The sequence below is a fragment of the Epinephelus fuscoguttatus genome, linkage group LG15, assembly GCF_011397635.1.
Source record: "Epinephelus fuscoguttatus linkage group LG15, E.fuscoguttatus.final_Chr_v1".
NCBI lineage: Eukaryota > Metazoa > Chordata > Actinopteri > Perciformes > Serranidae > Epinephelus > Epinephelus fuscoguttatus.
This window is the reverse complement of record NC_064766.1, coordinates 36,833,116-36,859,837: the sequence shown is the minus strand read 5'-3', so window position 1 is coordinate 36,859,837 and position 26,722 is coordinate 36,833,116. Positions and strand designations below refer to the sequence as shown.

General features: G+C 39.3%; 1 protein-coding gene across 4 annotated transcripts; it reads left to right on the top strand.

The window, feature by feature from the left end:
- Positions 1-34: 34 nt before the first annotated feature.
- Positions 35-24,921, top strand: LOC125901642 (coiled-coil domain-containing protein 178). Of its 4 annotated transcripts, none has more exons than XM_049597399.1 (20): positions 35-183; positions 450-599; positions 4,298-4,428; positions 4,522-4,580; positions 4,672-4,748; positions 5,190-5,369; positions 5,481-5,701; positions 8,651-8,793; positions 10,740-10,893; positions 11,001-11,075; positions 11,305-11,441; positions 11,560-11,743; positions 11,862-11,924; positions 12,297-12,425; positions 13,766-13,879; positions 14,089-14,234; positions 14,511-14,670; positions 17,882-18,031; positions 21,779-21,913; positions 24,261-24,921. In XM_049597399.1, exons 2-20 carry the CDS (start codon positions 542-544, stop codon positions 24,378-24,380), a joined length of 2,436 nt encoding a protein of 811 aa, XP_049453356.1. In that variant the 5' UTR covers positions 35-183; positions 450-541; the 3' UTR covers positions 24,381-24,921. The 4 variants fall into 4 exon arrangements, with proteins under 4 accessions (XP_049453356.1, XP_049453354.1, XP_049453352.1 ...); XM_049597397.1 differs by having other exon boundaries at positions 36-183; positions 4,301-4,428; positions 5,166-5,369; XM_049597395.1 differs by having other exon boundaries at positions 36-183; positions 5,166-5,369.
- Positions 24,922-26,722: the final 1,801 nt, after the last annotated feature.

Below are 26,722 nucleotides of genomic sequence, written 5' to 3'. Positions count from 1 at the left end.
AGCAACCTCGGCAGAAGATTGACGGCAACTTGAGTGGATTCATTTGGACAAAACTTTAGAAAAAAAGAGGAGGGGGGGGGCTTTTTTCTTTACAGGCCAGCTGCAGCGTTGTCACACAGAAGAACAGTGACAAACTTCACCATGGCTAACAGATAGCTGACAGTCACAGGTGTATTAATGCGAGTAAGTTGATAGCCTGCCATTTTTCGCTTTCACTTTCTGCCATGACAACAACCCCCCCGTGCTCATTAATTTGTCATTAGCCCAGTTAATTAACCGTCAGTTTAACGTTAGCTAAGAGCGCGAGATGAGTGAAGGTAACGGTCGCAACTTTAGCTAACATCAGCTTACTTTTGTCCAAAAGATTAACGGCAGATATTAAACTTATATCATGTAATGTGTTAATAAATTAGCAAACTAACCGTTGCATTTACCTTCCATATTTTCAGGTAAACGTTGAACGTCAACGCCTTCACGTTTCCACAGGACGGAGGACATAAACCTGGTGGTGTTTTCCAATCCTGTCGGACAAGTTGCAGCAATGCCAAACGTTAAACCGCTCAGATTCCCATCAGCGGAGGGACGACCCAGTCCACAAGGTGAGAAGAGTCCACTTAGATTTGTTTGATAACTACTTTAGCTAATTTGTGAAATAAATCACACTGTCACTTATCCATTTCCGGTCTAAAAGTTCGCCTTGACTAACTTTTTAAAGGTCTGAACAGGCGTAAAATCTGATAGAGATAACGTTACCCTGTTACAACATATAGACACTGTAAGTACCTACAAACAAATATGGACGATATAAACTAAGTAGTGTGGTCAGTGAACACACAACTTAAAGGGGGACTACACCCATTTTCAAAATTCCTACATGTTTTCCTACGGTCTAAGACAGTCCAAAATCTTAGTTAACATGAACAACTCTCTCCCAAATCCAAAAACTAGCTTGCTAAAACTCAAATTTGTGATGTCATAAGGTATAAAGACTAGCTGTGTGTTCCAATTCCCGCACTACCGTACTATATAGTATGCCAGAAAAGATTTAGCATGTCCCAAAACATAGTATGTGAAATGCAGTATGCCAGAAATACCAGGATGTTCTACTACATCTGGTCCAATGTTGCAGTCTGCAAGCCAGCGTGCTTTACTGGCTATTCTGACCCACAATCCTCTGCGCAGTGGATGATACAGAGCTGCAACCTTCTGACAGCTGTTTGACAGCTGTCAGAAGTTGTAATGATGGATGACAGCGCACTTAGGTAACCAGTGATGACCAGTCGAATAGTAACAATAGGAATATTGATTGTTTAATTGAACAAAATAATCACAAATATCACAAACAATACGACAGAGAACTGCAGATGTAATTTCACTGTTGCAAATATGATATGTTAAAATCCACAATCTGTGCAGTTATAACTTTAAAGTCAAACTACACATGATGCAAACTAACAGTAGAGCTCCAGGTTGATCTCCGTCTCTGGAGAACTCAGTGAGTGGTGTCTGTTTTATCTACAAGGTAACAAATATAAAAGCAAGAGGGTCAAAGTTCAGGGTGTAACGTCATGAGAAAGTAGTATGTCCCGATTGTGTGCATACTGCATGCAACAGTACGTACCTTTAAGGGCAGCTGCAGTACATACTAAAAGAAAAAGTACAAGTATGCGATTAAGAACACATCCTGGAGCTGCTCTATACACCAAATCAAGGTGACATCACACTGACAACAATCACTTCCCGGTAGAAAGCTGGCAACTGATTACCATTGTTGAGATATGTAAAATCTGCAAAATTGTTGATTTCTGTTGTCAATTTGAGCCATGTTACCATCTTTGCTAAACCAAATCTACCAGTACAGAAGCTAAACAGTATACTGCTGTGAACAGGGCCGCATCAAAAACGTATTTTGGCCACCTCAAAAAATCAATACCTGTGTAAGTGTATGCTGTATTTGAATATTTGCTCCACTTAATCGTATATACTAAGCAATCGAGACTGTCTGACTGGCCGCAAAGTAAGGCGGTGAAAATATTCTAAATATAGCTTACGGTTTAACTGATATTGATTTTTTTAGGTGGCTCAAAATGAACTAATTTAGATCATGTCTGCTCAGCGCCGTTTGATTTTAATGTTTGTGACACGTGGATTTTTACCTAGACGTCTTTGTAAATAAACATTGTGATTTGGTCTATAGACAGTAAATGTTGATTGACCTTTCCTGGACCATAGAAATACCATATTGGAGTTCTTAACTTAGGCGCTGTTCCCCTTTAGTGTAGTTAATATTTATTGCCTACAAATAAGTTCATCTGCAGACCACAGTGTTCCCAAGGACAGTGAGGAAGCTGCCCACACACACTACGTGCAGCCTGTAGTCTGCACCGACTCGACTGCACTTCAAAAATTATATTAAGGTGGCGAATAAATTTTTATGATAATTACATTTAAATATCTAATATCATTAGTGAAATGACAGGTGTAACAAGGTGATTGGCCTTCAGACTCACATGGGCCTGCTCTGTGGCTATAATACACCCTGCCAGTATGATTTAGAGCTTATTCAGCCCACTGGTGACATATTACCTCACCACCTTCCTACCCCACTTGGTTCTTTCACTGTGTATTATTCATCTAAACTGCTCAGCAACAGATGGCCTTCATTTCGGGTCTCCCCACAGTTTTTCCTCGACTGTTCTGTATCAGTCTGAGTCAGCTCACTCACGAGCCATTGTTCTAATCAGTGGATGATCATGGCAGGATAACTGCTAATTATCTCAGATGGGAAAGGTTACAGTTGATGACCTATTTCTTACTGATTAGAGCACTTGTTTATCTACAGGTCCTTGATAGTTTTGGTTGTATCTACGCAAGGTGGTCATTTACCTGTCTGACTGTAATGACGGGGCCTTTCAGCTACCCCAAACATGGTGAGAGTGTCCTTAAAAAGGTGCCAGGCAACACCAGATGTTGCTTTGATGACAGGTGTAAGATCACCTGGTGGTGCAATTTAAGATACTCTTGTAGGTGTGCATATCCTTGGTTCTCCTGTCAGAGGTGTGTATTCAGGTTCACATGGATTTGGGGTCAGGTCCCCACCCTGCAGAGTTGAACGCACACCCACAGGTGATTGAAGCAGAGAAACACATCCACCAATGGTTCGCCATCTGTATTCCATACATCTAGAAAATGATGACAAAAAGCTTGACCTCAAAATAAAACAATGGGAAATTGAATAAATTAAAGTGATTAAAATATACTGCTTACTGTGAACATCTCTCTTCCATTCTCTCTTTTAACATTACCATTACAAATATCACCTCCATCTTACCTGGTATCTTACATCGCTGCTGAAAATGCGTAATAAAATGTACGTCTCTGTACAGGTTTGTTGGCTGTACAAAAGTGATTCGCATTATACTGTATCTTAATTTAACACTTATTTTAAAAACATGCTTTTCTAAACAGCCTATAAATATTTGTGGTTGTTTCCTGTTTACTTACTGCTGTATGTCACTGATAACAATGTACATAACTTCTGTGAGAAATCCCTTAAAGAGTTTACCTCACCACCACAACATAGTACACAAGGACTGAAATTTCAGCTCCATATATACAGAAGTGAATTGTAGCTGTGGTAGATTAACTGCTACACTAAATCTAAGCTTTAAATTAATCATTTAGAGACTGAATTAAAACTTGGTCTTCTGTAATCTTCACTATTTTGAATTTGCCTAAATGTTACTTTTACCAGTCACTGAGCTTTATGTCTTGGCACTATAATATAGACAAAAGACTAAGTCAGTATTTTCCAGAAGTTCATGTGAAGTATTGGCATCTGCATCACTGCTGTTTTTCTACCCGTTCTGTCAGCCAGATGGCGTCCTTTCACCACCAAGAATTGTGCCCTTGGGTTTGTCTTGAGATGTTCAAATTAGTTGTCTCTGCTCTCTCACTGATGCCTCCAATATATTGCAGAGTTTATGCAACCAGAATCAAAGAGAAAGTAAAGAATCACAGAACATCTTTCACAGCCAAATACATTTTTGTAATTACTTTTCAAAATAAAGTTACTGAAGTAGGGTGAGTGTTTGTTCCAACAAAAGTCTGTTGTTCTGTGATTTTGTTTCCTATGAGGGCTGGTTCTTCAGTGTGGTATTTATATAATGTTTTGTGCCATTATGTTAAGGAAACCTGCAAACAGGGTAAGCTTTTAATTGCTTATCTGGCACAGTTGTTCGTGCTGAACTAAAGATGGATTTACAGATCTCAATATTTTGTGTTTCTCAAAATCAAGCAGATCTTCAAGCCCTCTGCTCTGGTAGACGTCGCACTTGTGCTTTGCTCAACAGTCCCTCGCCATGTGTCAATAAAGCTATTTACCATATCCAAGAGCTGAAGAAGACAGTGGACAGTTGGCGACAGCAGGTAAACTGATGTCACACATGTGAGAAAGTGTAAGACAAATATCAGATAGAAGTAAACGCCAAATTACAGGCATTTATATTTGTCTTGTACCAGTCTGGAAAATATCAGACACAGATTAATCAGGACAAGCACCAATACAGCAAAACTTTGAGGTGAGATCCTTTGTTGTTTTGATTTATTATTTCTTTTTCATATATTCAGTAGGAACTAAAATATGATATTAGTTTAACTCCCTTTCATCAGATTTCAGTCCAGAGACCTGGATACGGATTCTGAGATGTTTACAGAGTTCATCGAAGGCATCGCAATTACTGCACCAGGTGAACCTCTTTTTCCTTTTCAGTCAATTCTAAAGTATTTCATCTTATTTTTGTGATGCATTAGGAAAAGTACACACTTTTCCTAATGCACATGCAAATAAAAGAGCAGCACACATTTGCAGAAGCTCTAGATTTAGGTGTTTCATTCTTGTAATAGTTGGGCATAAGTGTGACAATAATTCCTACATGTCCCAGTTACAGGTTCACATCTTTTGTCTTTTGTACCACCCAGTATCCACCTCTGTTATGGAACATGATGTATCAATATATTTAACTGCACTTTCTATTTGGTCAAATTATGTTAACGTGACTTTGCAATAATGTATTTACTTGCTTATGCTTTTGTTTATTGAGTTGAAAGTGATGATACAGTTCTATCCAATATACCAGAATCTTGTCAAGTTTTTCATCCTCTAGAAAGTTGTCCTTCAACGCCTCTAGAGAAGAAAATAAATGATGTCCTTGGAGAGGCTATGTATCTGATTGAGCGGCTGGAGGCTGATCGTCAGTATGCAGAGGAAGCTCTCCGCAAAGAGAAGAAAACGAGAAGGTTTTTGAAGAACAAAGTTGACAGTATTTCACTGTGGAAGCAACAAGAGCACTCTTTTGTAGTCCAAAAAGGTCAGTGACAGAGAAGTGTGTTATCCTCTCATAAAAATATTGTGATGCTGTTGTTCTTCATAACAATTAAAAACCTGCTAATTCATTTTTGACTATTGTTTTTTTTTCTAGAGCACGAGGCTTGCATCAGAGACATCACCGAACTAAAGGGGCAGCTAAAACTGGAAAGAGAGAAACTTGAGCAAGCCCAGGAGAAACTGTCACACGCTGAGGTGTTGAACCAGAGCTTACATGAAGACATCAACTTCGCTAAAAAACAAATTCCTATTGTTAAAGAAAACCTGGAACTCCAGAAAGGCATCATAAATCAAATCAACACTGCACAAGCTGAGGTAACCTCTAATTTGATTTGTTAATATCTTAAAAACGATTTCTGTGTTTATATTTACAAACCCACAAAGGCTAGACACTTGTGTTTGCAAGGGATATGGTTTTGTCTTTGATAGTAGTTCCATACAGATACATTTTTAGTTTTTTAGCAAGAAACCATAATAGAGCCAGCACCAAGTAAAGTAAATTTTCAGATTAGTTTCTCCCCGCTCTATCTTAGTCACCCACTCACTCTTTTCTAACTATTTTTAATCCACAAGTGGCGTGGCACTAGGGATTGCATTGTTTGTTGGTCCATTGGTCCAGTGTCCATCCAACATTTTGGTTGAGTAAAATCATTCCATTTTAACAATTGACTGGATTGCCATGAAATTTGGTACAGACATTCGTGGTCCCCGGGGGATGAGTCCTAATAACTTTGATAATTCCCTGACTTTTCATTTAGCTTTTCTACTTGTTAATTTCTTTAGTTCAAGTCAGGATGCAGCAACATCTATTGACCTAATTCAGCCTCAGATGGCCAATGTAAAAAGCTGAACCAGCACTTGTGCTTTTTAAGGAAGCTACGAAGTTTTAATGTAGACAGAACTCTGATGAGAATGTTTTACTCCGCTTTTATTTAATCTGTTATTTCTTTTAATGTCATTTGTTGGTTCGGCCATCTCAGTCTGAAAAATAAGAACAAATTGGAAAAGATGGTCAAGCTGTGTTCTAAGATCTCTGGGGTTAAGCTAAAAAAATCTTACACAGCTTTTTGAGGAGAGGCTCATGTCAAGGGCTCAGTCCATCGTGTCCAACCCTCTGCATCCTTTACATGCTGAGTTTCAGCTGCTTCCTTCAGGGCAGAGGTTTATCCTTCCAAAATGCTGTACCAATAGGTGCAGATATTCCTTTGTCCCATCTGCAGTAGTTGCCCTTAATGGTCATTGATGCCAGGTCATGTTGTTTTTTGTCCTGAGAGTGGTCTTGGTGTCTGTGTGTGAGCTGTATTGTCATATTGTATTGTTATGTCTCCCTTTACTGACTGCAAACCAAACTGCCCTACGGGGACATTAAAGTTGTACCTTACCTTACCTTATCTTACCTTACCTTACCTTACTTTGAGTTTAAAGATGTATTTCACTGCTGGAAAGATGGTCTCAAAACTAGGCTGTTTATACAGCAGGAAGACACAGATACTTTTGAAGTTTGTGCTCCAAGGCCAGAGAAAACAGAGGAAAAGGGCTGTGGCATTCGTTTTTAATCAAGAGGTAGAAAACCTACAACTACCAGAATGCACGGCACCAGACCAATACACACTCCTGCTAGTGGGTGATGTAATGCAAGCTTGTTTGTTAAGACACAGGAAACAATGTGGCCGCCAGCTAGTAACAAACAATCTCAAATTACAGTTAAACAGGCAGAAGACATTTTAGGTGAGAAATAGGCAACCCAGTAACACAATCTTGGTTTATATTTGATCAGCACTGCTTAGTTTTACAGTTTGAGTTCAGTTTTTCAGCCTCCGTTTTTACAAAATGGAAAACATTATGGCGTCCACTACCTGTTCACAAACCCTTGTATCACAGCCAAACAGTGCACTGCAGTTTATTTTTGAAGATATTTTAGGCAAGAAATAGGCAATACAGTAACAGAATCTTGGTTTTTATTTGATCAGCTCTGCCCAGTTTTACTTTTTGTTCAGAGTTTGGTCTGAATGTCTGAGATCTGCATTATAGTCTTTTAGTGTGTCTCAAATCACATACTTCCGTTAGTACACTTCCATGTAGTATACTACGTGCACTATGTACTCATTGGCGTAGTGCGCGAATTTCGACAGGGTAGTGTTGTCTCAAACCAAACACGGCCGTTGTGCACTCACCGGAAATGACGACCGCAAATTAGCTAGTTAGCAAACTAGCATTAGCATTCGCGTTATCGTTCGCGGTACCAAATCATTACAGACTGCTAAATTAACCCAATAAACATACTGCTGGCTTATACCTGACAACAGTATAGTGGTGCTTAGTGCAAAAAACACATGTTTGTACAATGCAGTGACGTACACGGTCACACAGTCCTCGGCCGCTATTTCCAGTTTGAAAAGTGGTCCCTCCCCTTCCGCTACTTAGCCAAGATGGCGACCATTGAGTGCGAGAAGTGTCCATAGTTCCACACTCAACTTCTTGACCGTTTTGAGTGCACCATCCGGGTACTCATAGTGCACTGCATTTTTCCATACTTCTCAGTGTGAACCCACTTATGCACTCAAAATATTAAGTGTAAGTACAGAAGTACGCGATTTGAGACACAGCATTTGTGTCCATGGTGGCAGGCATACAAAAAAGGTAATGCAATCTTTAGTTTGAGTATTAGCCCTGGAGCCAGTGAGAATCTGTCAAAATGCATCATCTGGTGAATTAGAGCTGATAGAGCAAGGAGCTCATTTACACATACTACCCACATTGTTATGATACAAACCTGGTTGAAAATCGGCAAAGTATCCCTTTTATGCCAACATGCAAATATGCCATGAAAGTGTACCAGTAGGGAGAATAGTGATGGATAGGATACCGAGTGGTCAGCTTTGACTGGGAGGCATTGCAGCTTTATAGTTACTTAATGAATCACCAGACTGATTCAGTAAGAGGAAATGACATGTTTGTTTTTTAATTACCTCTTAATAAGTCTTTGGATGTGAGCCTTTTGAAGACGGTAACCCTGAGCTCTGATATTCAAGTGTTAATCTTTAAAACCAGGCTAAGCCCAAGGTTAATAGCTAGGCTTGAGCTTTCTGAATTTTCTAAGACGTGCCAAAGCTAAGGAAAAGCGTAGAAACACTTTAAGTGTGTGGCCGCACTGTTGGCTTGTGGTGGTAGCCTACTGTGGGTGTGGGATTCAGAATATGAATTGTTCACAAGTAATATTTGAAGAAAATAATAAGCCCATTATTCTCTTCCTTCTTTATTTAGGCTGATGAAGAATACTCAACAGCACAAAGTGCTCTCTTGCTGATTCAGAAGGAGCTAAGTGAGATGGAGGTAGAAGCCAAAAATGAAATGATATCATGGGATCGTGAACTGTTGGCATTAACGAGTCAGCTGACTAAGAGATTGTGAGTATCTGTCCTAACTGCATTAAAAATGTACAGGTCCACCATCAAAGTACAACTGGCACTGGAGACTTTGTTCATTAAAAACTTTTAATATCTTTTATCAACTTCTAGTGAAATCACTTGTTAAATCAGAGTGGTTGAAGAAGCTGTATATGACATTGATCTATGATTTAGAGTCTGAGCCGGGATTGTCTGCATATGGCTCTCAACATGGAGGTGGCTGAGCTGGTAGATTAATAAACACACTGGACTCATTGGACTGAAGTCAGATGTATTTAACCCCTTTTCATCATTTGTGCTAAATGACCATATAGTTGTTAAACAGTTCAATACGCAATTCCCACTGAAAATAGGGCTGCTGCCGACTAAGAATTTCCCTAGTTGATAGTCCTCATTTAGGGCCATTAGTCGACTAGTCGCCCGCATGTTTACGATATTAATTTTATTATTAAGATATATATTTTGGGCGGGGCAACACAGTGGTTTGAGTTGAAGGTGTGAGAAAGAATAGTATCAGTAACATTGTTAACACTGTGCTACATTACAGAGAAATACAAAACTGTACTAATGAACCTTCATTAATATAGGCCTATATTTTATCTACAAGTGCACGTCACACACTGAGCGAGCCGCCTGTTAATGACGCTGTGGGCTAATGGGCATGTAGCTACTTCCACGTTTCAGATGATACGTCATGTTTGTAGTCGATGAATGATAGGCAAATATTTGCCTGCAGAGTTCGTCCTACATCAAAATGATCCCACACTTTGGATTTCCTGCCCGACATGTTATTAACAAGCCTGTGCAATAACTGCCAGTACCAGCCCTGTAGACTAGGGGCCGTACAAATGCTGCATCTTTAACAACCTGGAAAGCGCGATGTCGGCGACAGTTTGCGTCTTATCGTATAGCGGCCTGTTTACCTGAAATCCTGCGTGCAGAGCTGATCTTCTTCCAGGTGCTGTTTATAATTATGTAGGCCTATTGTTTGTAGGAGAGATGAAAAGCTCTGTGTAGCCCTGCACTAACATGATCAATTTTTCCATATTTATCAGCCTGAATATTTACAGAAGAAGGGAAAGATATCTGTCGGCTGTGATTTGTTTATAACCTGACTCCTGTCTGACTGCTGAGCGTGGTCACTTCCTGTGTCTGTCCTTTCAAATTAAATTCCCACATGGTCGAGTCATATAGGTTTTGACTTATTTTGACAAGGCGTAACTGACTAATGACCTGGTCGACTAACGTTGGTTGACTATCTGCCCCCTAATAGCCCTGACTGAAAGCATCAATAAATTTAGGATCCGTGGAAAAACTTGTTTCTGTTTGGTTAGCATGTGACCGTTAAAATCATATACACACACCACAGACAAAGATATGGTTAACAGTGTAATCACCGCTTTAAATCATTGTGCAAGGTATATTAAACTGCATGTAACCATAGCAACAATACTTCTGCTTAATGCTGCTTTACCACATAACAAGATTCACTGTAATGGAGGTAACCATGCTGACTACAAACAAACTTTAAAATTGATTTGAATACAAGTGTCCTGATAAAAAATAAAGGAATGGGCATGATTTTAAACCTGAACATTTAAATGTATTCTTTGATGCTGACAAAGCCGATATTAAGTCATGTTTCTTATAAAGTATATTGAAAAACTCTCAATGATGCAGTAAAGAAAATCAATATAGGTTTCAGTTCTGCTTTGTAAAGAGTGTGTTTTCCTTTTCAGTTAGTTATCTTGTTGCGTTGTAGATGACTTTCTTGCAATATGTCAACAATAATGAGTCGCATGTCTTGTGATACCGTCACTTCCATGACAGCATTGTACTATGAGTAACCCTGTGATTCCCAACCCTTAGTAAACACTGAATTTAAATAAAAACCTGCCTTTAATCCCCCAACTTAATAACAAAAGTCTAAAAAAAATTCTCTCCAGGGAAGATTTAAACCAGTTGAAGATGCTTGAGAAAGCGGTAGGTGCTGAAATACAGGATGCTGAAAAGACAGTGGCACTTACAGAAGAGAAGTATGCCGCCACAACACAACGTATCTCTGAAATGATGGAGCTCGAGAAAACAGAAAAAGATAGGGTAACTGACTTTGTCTATATTTTATAATTTAAAGTTTTTTTTATACTGTTTTCTTTCAACAGTTTACAAAAGTAGTCCAATTCTTGTTTTTCCCCCTTTTATAACAGATTTTGCAATTGAAACTTCATTATGAGGAAGAAATGCAAAAGAATAAGAAATTGCAAGAAGACAATGAGAGAACTGTGAGTATTGTAAAAATAGTGTTTGAATTGTGTCACAAAAACTGGACATCTCTTGATAATGCTGATGTGTTTTGATAGTTCATTGGATGGAGTCTGGCTCATACCTACCAGACTACAATTAGACCCTCACTGGAGCTATGCATGCTAATAATATTTGAATTCACTGTACTGTAAGGCGTTGGATAAGTGCATCCACTCAGCAGCACACTGTATGTTATGTTATCCACAGAGACTCCATGGTGAAGCACAGGTTTCCCGCTTAGAAGAGCAGCTCCGTTCAAAGTGTGATGCTTTTGCAGCTCTTCATAAAGAAAACATGGACAATGAACAGAAAGTCGAAGACTACAGGATAAAAAATTCTGAGAGGTACAATGTCAAAGCCAAAACCATGAATGAACATACAACATCCCCAATTTGTACTACTATATACAGTAGTTGGCCACTTATGTATGTTTACCATTACTTTTCTATGTGATCTTATTAGTAAGAAAGCAGTGGAGCAGATGCGTGAGGAGAGGAAGCAGATGCTCCAGAAAATCATTGACAATGACGAGCAGTGGGAAAAGGCCGAGGAGGAACTGACCCACGTTGTTGCCCAGCGCAGTGTCACTCAGACTAAACTGAAGGAGCAGGAGCAGCTCACCTTCATGGAAGAACAGAGGGCCAGGGTCAGTGACAACATATGCACATGTTCTATGTATGCTGCATGGGTCGCAGTTTGTAACGGAAATGCGACATACCAAATGCTTTCTCAGTTTTACTCAGGGCTCTGTCTTTGCTCTACAGAAAGAGATTGAAAACCAGAAGAAGAGTCTGACAGATCAGAGGGCTACCCTGGAACTACTGAAGGTAAATTCATGAGGTGCTTCAGAGAGGAAAAATGTAATCACAACATTGGGACACAAACAAGTAGATTTAAATTGAAATCTTCAAAATATATCACTGTATTTTTGCGAACTTCTTCAGTGTCTGAGAAACATTTTGTATAAGCATATAGCTTTGATGAAAGGTATGAACAGGTGAAGCTTCACAAAGCACAGTCTCAATAAAAACCGAACATTATACGTTTCATAAAGATAGTTTTAAATGCCCGGCTGTATTCAATTGCATAAATTTATACATCCCACTCCCATTACATTTCCTCTTACTGTTTTTACCCTCTGTACATGTTTTAAGGCTTAGGGATAATGACATTCTGTCTGGTATTATCTTTTGCATTAGGGTCAGTGTGCAAATAAAAAGGAAGAATTGGATCGACAGCAAAGAAGCTCAGAGCAAACTAACAAAAAACTTCAGAAAGAACTGGAAGATGCAACCACAGCAACAAAAGAACTGGAGACAAAAAACGAGGTAATGATATATCTAAAGAGACAGTTCACCCCAAAATCAAAAATACATATTTTTCCTTTTACTTGGAGTGCTATTTATCAGTCTAGATTGTTTTAGTGTGGGTTGCTGAGTGTTGGAGATATCAGCAGTGGAGATGTCTGCCTTCTCTCAAATGTAAAGGAACTAGATGGCACAAAAAAATAAATTTGATAAACTCAGCAGCGATGTCTCTTTACAGAAATCATGACCCAGTTACTTAAGATAATCCACAGACATTGTTGGGAGCAGTTTTATGTAGGAACTATTTTCTTTCAACTGAACTACACCTGCCAACGGAATCACAGCGCAGAAGGAGATGTGCATCTATTAGGGTTCCTGTGCAGAATGGAAAAGTATGGAATTGGATTTTAGTAATTTCCAGGTTTGGAGAAGTATAGAAAAAGAAAATAAAGTATGATAGAATATTTATGTTACCAGACTACTGCCCCTTGAAGTGCCTTACAACTGTACCAAATCCAGACATCGCAGCTAGCTAATTAGTTTGACAGAAAATACAGCAGTACTTTTGAATTGCATATAGGATCATGAATATTGATCTTGTCTGAATTTTTATTAGTTATGAGTTATGCAATGATGTAATCATCAGAAAAATAAACAGACTATTTATGGTGTGTATAGAAACCATACCTTCATGGCAGCGTTCAACATTGTTTCCACGGACATAGTGAAAACAAAGCTGCAGAGACGCTGTGAAAATAAAATTATTCAACTTTTTTCAACTCATTTTCTGTTTTTATTTATAAAAGAGACAAAAAATATAGTATCATTTACTCAATATGTTCAGGAAAATATAGTAAAGTATAGGTAGCACCGGTTAGTTTATGTCCTCTTTGGACAAAGACGAACTCGTCTGGACTTTGTGTTAATGGATTTGTATGAGCTCCAGAACATGGCTACATTCATCTGGCAATTATTTGGTGAGAGAACAGAGTGGAATTTTGAAATGTGTGAAGGAACCCTGATCTACTCATGGACAAGGGGCTCGTGCTCATGACAGTGCAAGATGTAAGCATTAATGGCGTCCACCTCAGCTGAGCTGTAATGTAAAAAGAGACATTGCTGTTGAGTCTTTTATGGGGCACCACAAGCTGAGTGTCATCTAGTTCCATTATATTTGAGAGAAGGCAGACATTTCTACCAGCGATATCGCCACTGAAACACACTCGGCAACTTACAACACAACAGTCTAGACTTCAAAATAGCACTACAGGCAAGATGAAGAGAATTCATCAGAAAAGCCAGAGTTTATTTATTACAATTTTATATCAACTGCATCTGTGACTAATCTTTTGTTTGTATAGAAAATCAAAAAACTGACAGAAAATCTGGAAAAGATTCAGTGTGAACACGGGAACATATTAGTCAACCTTGAGAAGGAGAAAAAACTCAAATGTGAACACCTGAAAGCTGCTCAGGTAAGGACAAAAAAAAGTTAAGGGTTGCATAAAGCAATTCTTGAATCAAAGAACAGTTGCTAAGTCAGGTTTACTCTGTAAAGCTCATTGAGCACAAAGCTAGTCACAGCTATTTATCATGTCATTCTTTTGTGGAAGAAAATAATCTCTCGCTCTAAGCACTATGAAGAAAATAAGGTTTTAACATTAATGCAACTGTTTGTTTCCAGGATTTACACAGTGCGGCTGTAAAAAGATATGATGACACCGTGGGCAGGATCAGTGACCTTACGAAGAAGATCGAAGAATACCGAGATGCTTCAGATGAAAAGGAAGAAACAGTTGAAAGCATGACAGGAGACATAGCAGAACTACAGTGAGTTAGTTATACACAGGAAACACTGAATATCACAGTTTATAATAATGATTTTCTTCCAAATCAGCATTATTTAAAAGAAAATAAAAAAGTATTTCTTTGATTATACAGTATATCTGATAATCTTAACGTTGATTATTTCTTAATTCATGCCTTGTTTTGAAGTATACGTTTCTAACCGTCTCCCCCACTGATGCAATAATCATATATTAATGATATTCAAAACTAATTTTAGAAAAATAATAATCGTTTTACGTGTTGGCTTTCTCCTTCCAGAAGTGTTTTTGATGTGGAGGAATTCAAAAACAAATCAGCTGCTCTCATAATGAGCACCTTGCAGTCTGATATTAATAACTGCCAACAACGAACACAGCGATCCATGCAGACACACACTGCTCATATTACGGCAAGAGAAAAGAAACTGGAAGACACGAAGGTAACAAAATGTTGTGCAGTATTGCTTTCTGTAAATACATGACTTTGTTTGTGTCAAATGCTGTGAAATCAGAGACAAGCTGTAAAAAAACATCTCATTGTTTATTTGTTTGTGGATTAGTGTCAGCACATTGCTTGTCACAATACTTCCCTTAAGATGCAGAGAAAAGAGCTGTGTGCAATTAAAATTACAAGCCATGGTCAATCTTGTTTAAGTGCTTTTCCCACAAATGACAACTCACTGTTGTTATAGTCTTTTGTCTGGACGAATTTGATGATGCGTGTCGTGGTGAGATGCTGCGCCTGTTTTCTTACCTGTAGGCCAACATTTTCAATAGCAATTTCAATGTAAGCGTATAGTTCACAATATCAAATAAGCATATAATCTGGACCTTTTTTTATATTAATGTCAGGAATAGGCTGTTGTAAAACATGGGCACACTCTGCACAAAACGGCATGTATTTGAACACTCCTTTGTAAGAGAAACCCCTATTTATTGTAAGGTTTTCATCTGCAGGATTATCAGCCCCAGCCAGAGCCTCTTTGCTGATGGGGGTTTCACATGGCTTATCTAATGTGAAATCGCCATGTGGTATATAGTTTCATTAAACGGTGATCAAGAATGCATTAGTTCAAAACAAGAAAAGGCAATGGAGCTTAAGCCGCCATGCATCCAAGTGCAGCAACTTTAAAGAAGTTGTTGGCGTGAGACAATTTAAGAATTAGAAGTCTTCCACATAGACACAACTCCCATTAGCCAGATAAAAGTTAGCCATGCAAAAAAGGGTTTAGTCTTTTCACTTGACGAAATAAGATGATATAACAACAATACTCCTCAGCAAATAAAAAGATCAGAGAGAGTCTGAAGTTGGAAGGAAATTGGTCACTTTAATCATTGAGACCAGTATAAAGCACACATAATGTCTGCATTAGCATAACATAATAAGCAGAGTGTGCATTCAGAAACCACAGTGCATGAAGCAGAATGGTTAGACTCTTTCAGATATTTCTTATAGAAGAGATTTCTTCTAAAAAATGCTGACCCCATACTATGCTCTTATAAGCTCCTGTAGGTTGGCTCCTCTTTTCTATAAAATACAGGTCAGTAGAGCTAATAGCCTGATGGGAATTAGTATGTGGCTGCATTAAATACAATCTGCAGATTTTTAAAAGATACAAGGTGAAATAGTTAAGCTTGTTATCCCCGTGGAATCCGTGGTTATCTCTAATCAACCCATACATGTCTGAAAGTATTCAGCCTTTCATACATGCACCTATTTTTTGATTTGATCAGGGCTTGTCGTTTGGCGAGCACAAAGTAAACAATGCAAACTGCCGACGCTATCAGTTTCTTATGGGCAATGAAGTGTAATTTGTTCCATTTACACTTCACAACAGCATCAGATGGGCTTTGTCAGTGCTGCATGGAGTAATTAAACCTGAAATCAATAGCAGGCATTTGTCATGTTTACAGCCCCTCTTTCTGCTGGGTTAAACTCATCACTTTAGTGCTGTTCTGTTTTACTGCAGAGACACACTTCATTATGTCTGCAGGTAGAGTTGAGATATTCACCAGCCACATATCCAGTACTTGGGGGAACATTGTTCAAATGAAAAGAGGACAAGCAGAGAGACACATACTCACTTTGATTTATTTGCTTGATTTCCCAGAAAAGTGTCCATTGTTGTATCTGTGCTATTTATATTGCCTCAATTAACAGCACAAACACAGAGAGCATGTAATGTGTTGTACGTACACATAAAAGTAAAGTATCCTCTAAATGGTGTGGTGTTACAGTCACTATACAGTATGTACAGTACTGTGTATTGACTCTCCAGTTCCTGTCCACGGATAAAATATTTCTGTATGTGTCATGGAAACATTGATCTATGTGGTCATTGATTATGTATTGCACATCTGCACTGCACATAGTGCAGCCTCAGCAACTGTTCTTCTGCTAGCTGTGGTGACATATTAGTGAGATGATCGTCATACTAACACTAATCTATCTATGAATGCTGATTGCTCTGATTGTAAAATTCACATTTTAGTGTGAAGGGTCCTCGGTTCCAATCCTTGTAACTTTTGGTATATACTGGTGGCAGTTAGGGACACACTAATTAGTTACACCAGATCTGTATCAGTGCCAAAACTGACTTTTTTTTCCCCACTTATCATTGTGGGACAAAAACTGCTTCACATTAAAACACATAAATACAAAAATATAAAATCTAACTAGATAACAAAACCATACTACTAAAGCTACAAATCACGTCAGACATTACGAATAGTGGATGCAATACAACATATAAATCATCCTATTACACTAAGTGTTTGACCCAGGTACCCTCACTTTACTTAGAAGCCATACTCTGATTTAATAGGTTGACAGACTGAGGAACCAAAGAGCTCCTCAACCTGTTCAATCGAGCCTGTGGGACTCTAAATCATCTGCGTGATGGCAAAAGCTGATATTCGCCAAAAGAAAGTGTTAGAAGGATCGGCTGTAATATTAGCAGCCAAAGACATCATTGTTTTTAGTATACGCAGCTGTTTGACCCACAATGTATGAGAAGATACGTAGCAGTCTAGCTTTAAGTGCGACACCCGTACCATGCACTGATTCCATACTGTATAACACTGTATTAAAGATTGAAAAAATAGTAACAGGATAACAAACTGTTCACTTGCTCCAAACGTCTCCATAGAAAGTGAATATATTGTTGTACCTTGTTTAATCTCTGTGTTATGGACTGTAATTAATCAGTTATTAATCAGATTGGTCATGAAGTGACTGATCCACATCAAATAGGATGTCTTTGTTAATGTCATTATTAAAGTCAGAGTTTCTGATACCACTTAATTCAGTCACAGAGGGACTCTAGTTGAAGTTTTTAACACCACAGTAATGTTGTGCCTCTTTATATTGTACATAAAATGATTCCAGTCAGTTTTGTTTTGCAAGATATACAAAGTTCTTCACAAAATCTCTAAATTGATCAGAATGATAGCGAGACAAGAAGGTGTATCAGTGTAACACCAGTCACAGTGTAGTGTAGATGTGCCACAGTTACAGTAGTTACAGTATAATATTGGTTCACAGCCGACCCTGCGCCTGCTTGTGTCTTGGTTGTTATATCATAGCTACTTTAAACATATTGTGTATCTTTACAGTTTTAACTAAACCTTTTTGTTTTCATGTGTGTGTAGGAAGCGCTAAAAATTGCACTGAAGGAGAACGAACAGCTGGCGAGCCAGTACGAAGGTCTTCAGAAGATCCTTCTGGAGGCCAAACGGGAGGAAGTGTCTGCACTGAGCGAGAAGAACCGTGCACGTAAATCCTTTCATTATTACACACAGGTATGGTTTATATAACCTTTTGTGGTGTTCACTATCACCTCCTCTCTTTTTAATTATGTTTTATGAATTAGGATTTTTGCTCTGTTATCTTATGTTCTCGTCCATGCTATTATACTTTGCACCATAGAGCTCTGTGCATGGGCAGTTATTTTAAGAAGGTATTAGTTTGGCGCCCGGTGAGGAGGTGACTGCAGCAATCTTATAATGATGAGATAACTTGAGTGGAGGAGGATGATCGATGTGACATAATGTAATGATAGCTATGTAGTTTTGCCACCAAGGGGAGTAAAGAGAGAGGTTGATGGTACATGTAAATACTATACCTTCTACATTTTCTTGATTATAGTTTTTGTAAGGTGGTCAGAGGTGAGGCGTTTTATTATTGGGATGTTACAAATTTGCCTCTGCTCACCCCCGCCTCACACACACCATTGGTTAGGGATCAGCAGCAAACACAGGTTAGGATCAGACAATGAATGTGCCTTCAGTGCTAAAATAGCACCAGAGGTCTTGACTAGTTGAGGGAGACACCTCAGCAGCATTTTACTGTTTAATCTTTATAGTTTTTGACACTATTTAACTGGAATAGAATTACACATGACAAGCATAACACCAGGAAGAAGCCACACTGCTCCTGCAATGAAAAATTCATATTATTTGTTCCAAAAATGACTAATACCTTTACTTGAGCAATTCCTCATCTAACTGCATGAATGTTATCAAGTGAAAAATGCATGCAAAAATAAAATCCTGTGGACAGGATTTTCCACGCTCATGATCAAAGCCTGATTTTCTTTTACTCCGGATTCAGCCTTCACCATTTTTGTTTGTTTCAACTCTACACTTCTATAACAGCAGCCTCTTGGCTAGTGTTTTATGCCTGAATTTGGTTTTTTATAACAAGCTTATAATCAACAATGTTTCTGTAATGTAGATCACATTTAATCTGATTTATACAGGGACATTCAAGCAACCTTCTTTCCTGTTTCAAATTCACAATTAGCCTTATAATGTTGGCATTTTATGTCCCAGTTAGTGCATATATTACACAATGTGATTGCCCTTAATTGATCTGTTTGTAACTGGAGGCAACAGGGTAAATGCATTTAACATTGTCAGGATCATTTGAGAGATCAGAACATTAGTGCATGTGTGTGTGAGATGCCTCCCGCCAGTCATCTGTGTGTTTGCAGAGCCCGTAATCTCTTTTATTATATTCAAGTGAGAGACACGATGAAAACCATCTGTATTGAAATATAATCCTGACAGCAGGCTTTCCTGACAAGTTTAAAACAACCCGTGCAATGCTTTCAAGACAACTACTATACAGAATATAAGGCCTTAAATATTTACTGGGATCAAGTATGGTAAGATTCCTGCGTCATTGTACCTTGCTTTTTTTTTTTTTTTTGTCCAAAACCATACAAAAAGCATCTCGAACATGGAAACCTGAAACATAATGATTGCGAATGGGCTCATAGCTGGAATTTGAATTTACAGAGGTTACAGTTTAACCTTTAAAACTGAAATTATTAACTCTTGACATCATGTTAAAATGCAGCTAATATGGTGCAACATCTAGTTTCAAGCTTGTCACATTATCTTGAGTGAAGTGTCACCAAGCACATATTTTGAATGTTGGTCAGCGATGGAATGTAGCTAAGTACATGTTGCATCATACCTAAATACATATTTGAGTTAGTTATACACAGATTTACAGTTTTAACTACCACTTCATTATTATTATATAATTACAGTTAGCTCCACCACAGTAAAATGCTACTTACATGTGATGCTCCAGTACTTTTACTTTTGATTCTTAAAGTAACGTTTACTAATGATTTTTACATACTTTTATTTATAGGGACAGTTCAACCACAGATTGTGTTTTGGTGTGAGTTATTGGCCATTGGGATGTCAGACTTCTCTCCAGTATAATGGAAGTAGATGGCACTAAACTTGTGGTGCTCCAAATAGCGCCAAATAAATAAATACATTTGAAAAACTCAACAGCAATGTCTCTTTCCAGAAATAATGACCTGGTTAATCAAAATAATCCACAGTTTCATGTAGGAACTTTGTTCTTTCTACTGAACACCCGTAGAAGAAAGCATGCTTCTACTGCTAGCTCACCTAGCACCACAGAGCTAGCTAACACTACAGCTCAGCCGAGAAGGACGTCATTAACATCTCATGCTGTCATGAGCCTGAGCCCTTCATCCATGAGTAGGTGCACACTTCCTTCTGCACAGTGATACAGTTGGTGGGTGTAGTTCGGTAGAAAGAAAATAGTTCCTATGTGAAACTGCTCACAACAAGGTCTAAGGATTATCTTGAGTAACCAGGGCTTTATTTTCGGAAAGAGACATTACCATTGAGCTTTTCAATTGTATTTTTTGGCCCTTTAAGCACCACAAGCTGAGTGACATCTTGATCTTGATATCTCCAACACTGACCCTTTACGTCACATTTTCAATGCAGGACTTTTACTTGTAATGGATTATTTTTGTATTGCAGCATTACTGCTTTTACTTCAGTAAAGGATCTCAACACGGTGTCTACCACTGATGGTAGTTTATTAGTTATTCTATTTTTATTACCATTGTCACCCAGGACAGATGCAACACAACAACCACCATCAACATAACTTAATAGATGTATAAATATGACTGTGAATGTGCCGTACAACATCATAACATCTGGGATATAAAACATGTATTACTTAAAACAGATTGCAGCTTTAATATACTTCAGATACAGATACTGTCTCAGTCAGCCTCACAAGTGTTCCATATTTTGTGTAATGTGAAAGCTTTGTATGTTTGTAGTGGAAGACGTATGTCCTATTTATTTACTGTCCACTGAAGACACACATGAGCTGACTTATGTAATATTAGATAATAATTTTTCTTTTAAAAAAGAGGAAAATTCAACAAGTATAAATACATAAATCAAATAAGCAAAATTCTTGTTTGTAGATTAAAAAAAACAACCTGATTAATTAGCATCTGATAGCACTTGCCAGTGTGTGCCTCTTGTAAAAATCCTCTTGATTCTACTGTACATGTAAGCATTGCTTTGTTTATGTGGAGGCTTTCAGCTCTTGGGTTTTAACAGGGTACACCATAAAGAGCATTCTTGTTATTGTCTTTCCTTCAGGAGCTGATGACTGAGCTAATTCGCTTTAGTTTTCAATGCACTGGGGAACACATTGCCAAGCAATGATAAGCTTTGTAGGAAGAGTAGAGAGATGGAGGGGGAAGAAAAGCAATGGCATCTATCAGAATTTAAACCTCTTTGCTTGAAACTGTGTTCAAATAATAAAGCAAGCAGCATGTCTTTCCAAGAGACTAGGAATAATTTCTGGTTTCAGTGGGGGGTTCATGACTCTGTGTGTATGTGTAAAATATGTCTTGAGGGGATTGGTATAAAGTTAAACTGGGTGAAGTAGAAATATTTTACTCATCAGCTTTGCAGTCACAGAGTTTGCCTCGGCTAGAACAAAACTGCTGAAGCATTTAGAGAAAATTAACCCCCCATCCTGGCAGCCAGATGTGACTGGATTCTGATGAGTGCACACGAGTGGGCAGAGAAACCAAGAGACTGTGAAATTCCTGTCAGGCCCGTGTACTGCAGAATGGGCTATTGACTGCTTTCTCTATTCCCCTCCATCATTCTTCTTGAACACTGCCATTAATTTCCTCTCCTGCCTTACCAATTCCTTTTCTCTGCCTTCTCTCCCCCTAGCTCTCTTTGTTGCAGAAGAGGATGCACAAAGATTTGGTGAAAGACTTAGAACAACGCAGCCTCTACAGCCAGGCTGAACTGGACCGGTGCCAGGCTCTTTCTCAAGAGACCGACCAGAAAATAAAAACAGCCCAGGTATTTGTACATATACATGTAAAACAGGCTGGAAAACTGCACAAACTGTCACCATTCATTTAAATGGTAAATCCCTTTATTCAACTTTTATCCCGGTCTAGGTATTCTACCGGATGGAAGCGTATTCTTTTTCATACTACAGTAACTCCATGTTATGCATGGCATTGTTTGAGCCTCATCCGGCTAGTCAGTTGCCTTGTGTCTTCTTTGCCAAGCAAGGGCAGCCAGGCAAACATCCACCAAGGCTTTGTGCCTCACTGCTATGGTAAAGTTAAAGACGCCACTGTTACATTACAGTCTATACATTCACTCATCAGATCACAGACACATGTGATGGATGATGTGTCTGCTAGAGTGCCTATGCAGTGACCCTGTGTCTGAGGCTTGCTCTGCCTCTCTAGATAACTCTATATACACAACACTATGTGTTTGGTCACATTACCATTTGAGCCTGCTTCCTGTTTAGCAGGAGGCATTTTTGGCTAATTCAGAGTGAGTTCATCATGCCACATGGAAGATATCTGTGTTGCAGCCTCTTCTTTGTGAGCAGAATAACCTTCTGTCTGTCTTGCAGAAGAGCAGCGGCATATTCTGCAAGGTTGAGAAGTAAGGATCCTCAATTAGAGGATAATCGGTGTCTAATCTGTGCTGTGATGTGAGATGAGGTCAAAGCGGACAGAGGGACAGTGATGAATCTTTATGAAATGTCCTGTCCAGCAGTACCGCAGAGCCAGGTGGCATGCAACCATACCATGAACTACTTCCACCCTTTTTACTTCCTCTTTGCCTCAACAGTCAGGCATACAAAGACCCCAGCTATCCATGTTTGTCAGTTGCAATGTGTGGCTTTTGTGCAAAATCTCTATTTTGTTTTTGTTGGTTAATTTGTCGCATCAAATGCAACTTTATCAGATAGGCTGGAGGCGAAATATAGTCAGATTTGATTAGAGGTTTTCCAGGGGAGTACCTAGTGAAAATACTATTAAGTGGTTTCCTTCTCTGTTCCTCCTCCTCTGACGGCTGACATGTTTTTTTGATGGGTCTGGTCCAGACATTACAGGGAGCAGCCATGTCTCAGTGGCCCAGCCTCAAAAGGCCCCAGCAGATCACAGCTCAAGGCAGGGAGGAGTGGGGCACAGGGGGAGGAGCTATCAGGGAGCTGCAGAGTGTGAAGGACAAAAGAGCTGGTGTATTCAAGCGCACCACACCGTCACCCGTCACAGCTCAGCACAGGGTCCATCAGAGCAGGCAACACTCACTTTAAACAGGCTCCTCATGAACAGTCCGGCTCAGCGTCTGTCCTCCAAAAAGTACAACGTTTATGAGAAAAGAGGAAAAAAACCTTTATGAGTTTATGAGCAGGCAGGAACACGCAATCTGCATGATTACCTAAATATTAAGACCTTTATTGTGGTCTTATGATGCACAAAGAAATGCACTGACAGTATTTAGATAGTGATTATGCACCGGGTATTTCAGTCGGTCATTACTAAACACAGCTTCACAAACACATGATGCATAGATTATCAATATCATTGCCACTTTGTGAGAAAGAAATGAAGAAATCAATTGAACTGATACCAGTTGTGACTGGAGCTAAAGCAGGCTGAATCCCGACGAGGCCCATACTAATCCATCATGTCCACTTAACCCCACAAGCAGAACGTGAGAGAGGTCAGGTTAGAGCTTTCACGGCTAAGGCGTGCTCGAATCAGAAGCCAAATGGCAGTTTGCTCAAAAGTAGCTTGAGGGGAGGAAGGTTGGGGAACCCTAGGGTGGGCGGGTGGGAGTGGGCGGGGGTGGTGGTGGGAGTGGGGGGCGGCGGGCTGTCATCCTGTTACACTCCTGCCAGAACTGGCAGTTCAGCTTTGTGTTCTGCGAGTTTACACTAGGGATGGCATAATTGACAATGGCTAACAGCGGAGAGCAGTGCAGAGCCTTGTTGAATGGCCAGTAATGATTGGAGCAGACGCCCACTGCCCCAGTCCCAGGGGACTGTAATCCAAGATCCTGTTTCTGATATAATTGTTAGTCAGAGAATTTCTGCATGGCTAGGCCAGTTCAGATTCCCAAGCTGGTTGACAGTGCCAGGCAGTTTAATAGAAAAACTGGATGCTGAGGTTTTTAAAACAGAAGAGCACTGAACCTGGACATGGTTCACCAGGAGCCTCTTGTTCTCCTCCCTCACAAAAATAAGAACACGATGGTAACTTTACTTCCACAAATGTAGACTCACCATCAGCTGTGTGTGGGATGCACATAAAGCGAGGAGCTTGTATCATTGCCTCTCTTCACAAACAGCATTTTCTTAATTAGCTTGTTTTCATTTATTCTCTTATTCAAACAGGAGGGGTTGTCAGCAGAAATTCAGCTCATCTCTGCGTTCCTGCAATCCTTGACAGATGACTCTACTACCACTGATGATGCCGGGGTCAACAAACAAGCCAGTCCAGGATCGAATGAGTAGATGCCTTCAGTTCAAATAGCAGTGTAATTGGACATTCACCTGTACCAGACAACTTACTTACCCTAGCACGCTTCACTATTCCCCCCTCTTTACTTGCAGCAAATCCATAACAATGAAACAGGTGACTTTCATGCTGCTGTCAGGACTGATCTAATTTTAGCTGGGTGAATGATTGCAATTGGCTTTGCCTCATCAGATAATTAATCTATGTCACCATTAATTGGAAAAGAGAATAATTACAGGCAGTGTTGACAGAAATTCTACGCTTCTCCAGATTCCAAGATCTAATTACAACTAGTGAAACCCCGTGACCTTAACTAGCACTTAGTACACCTTGGCCACCTTGACCATACCCATGTAGACACCACTGTCTGTTGAAAGACCCTGTTTTTGTTGCCGCTCCCCGCACTCCTCCACTCTCCTCACTCTCTGAGAGCTGTCTCCCTCAATCACTTTTCAATATTCAATCTTAATTTTGTGGAAGTTTAGCATTTTCAATGAGCTGGAGATGAATGATTAATGAATAAATTTAAATGCTTCATTTTGTCCATGGATCATTAGTTAAGTCCTTTGTGGGAAGGACCTGAGAAAGGAGTGAAAATTATTGAGACATTAGCCTGAAGCAATCCAGGGGTAAATAGTGTGCACAAAAGGATGTTGTGTGCGTACTATCCACTGGCTTTCTAAAGAACCCGGGGGAAACACTGTTTTCAATTTGGTATCTTAACTGAATCACATTTAGTACTTGTAGAAAATAGATTTTTGTTTCATCGTGTTTCAACAATGTCATACTAATGGTACACAGCACAAATGGCTGTTCCATATAGACTTTAAAAGTTAAGTAAAATGTTTCTGGATAAATAATACTTTCTATATCTTAACAGACTTATTACATTGTTTTAATTTACATAAGAAATTCTAAATAAGTGAATAACGATGGTCTTATGATTCTTGAGTGCACACATGATTTTTCTCAAGGCCGATGCTTTTAGACTGCTCCTTAGAAATATGTGTTGCCCTCTCCTGTCTGTGTCTGGTTGATAGAGACGCTGTTGTTTTGTTGATATGCTGGATGCCTCTCCTACTCGGGGGGACAGAAGGGGGCAGTGTGAACACAACAACATTAGAAAGACATAATTGACTGCAACATGGCTCAGTCTAGTGTAGTCTTTTTTTTATCTGCGAGTTTTATCGGAGTTTTAAGAAAGCTTTCCTCTGTAGCTTTGAATTTAAATATACTGTGTAAGATTATACACACAGAACATCCTGCATAATGGCATTAATGCAGTACTTCATATCGACTACTCGCGTGGTGCCGCTAGATCTCCAAAAGCACCTTGAAGAGAAAAATGTTCAGTCCATCTCATATTCCTTACTGACTATATGGCAATATCTCAAATGAAAGTGCCTCCCCAACACATTTATCTGCTCTCTTTGCATCTAATCAATCCCCTAAATAAATGAAAGTGAGCCACAACTAGATGTCATCACATTTATCTGCAAGCGTGCCTCAAAGTGCACACACCTAAATGCTGCTGCTCTAAAGAGGGTGGACTGTGGATATACTGATGGGGCCACTTGACAGCTGAGATGTATTTTCTATGTTAGATTCCCGTTTCAGTGTGATGAGGATGGAATATACAGCACAAGCCTCACTGTGTTGTTGTAGTCTGTGATACATCAAAGCTGTTTTAGGAGATTTTTTTGTATAAAGGCAGATTTTGCAATCTGATTTACAGGCAGCATGATTCTCAATTTCAGCCTGGCGCCACCATGCAGACGATGGGCCCGTTTCGTGTGGATTCACTCCAGTGATCACTTCTGATCGTTGACGTGAAGCCGAGTGAATCAGAGCAACGTTCTGCCTTCTCGAGCTAACCAAAATTCTGTTTTGAGATGGTTTCAAAATCTAGGGAAAAAATGGAGGTGTCCACTCAAACCGTCCTGTCTTTGTTCATGAGCAAGTAGAGAGTTGAGCCATGGAGCTGATGGAGTCAAGGAAAGAATGTGAGTGGAGAGAGGTGCTACTGTGTCTAAAATATCAATGAGGGAGATACTGCCAAGTTTTGGAGCACACAGGAGGGAATAGGTCTTCTGTTAACATAGAGTAGACCAGGCAGCTCTGCACTGCTTCATATGATAGTTGTTAATATCTTGTATCTTATGGGGATATTTTATTTTGAGTAAAAACATTGTCTGCTGTTCACTCCCCTCAGTTTATACAGCACACTAGGTTATTAGGAAGTGTGTTCCTTTAAAGTTTAGGCAACTACAGCATCTGTCATTCAGTCATACTGCACAGCCTAACAATACACTGGAACAGTGTTTGCCCAGGTGAGTCT

Excerpts from the sequence above, each read along its gene's own strand:
- LOC125901642 (XM_049597395.1), top strand. The coding sequence starts at position 542 with ATGCCAAACGTTAAACCGCTCAGATTCCCATCAGCGGAGGGACGACCC. Across the intron at positions 8,794-10,739 it reads AGTCAGCTGACTAAGAGATT|GGAAGATTTAAACCAGTTGA; the intron begins GTGAGTATCTGT and ends AATTCTCTCCAG. Across the intron at positions 11,076-11,304 it reads AAGAAGACAATGAGAGAACT|AGACTCCATGGTGAAGCACA; the intron begins GTGAGTATTGTA and ends TGTTATCCACAG.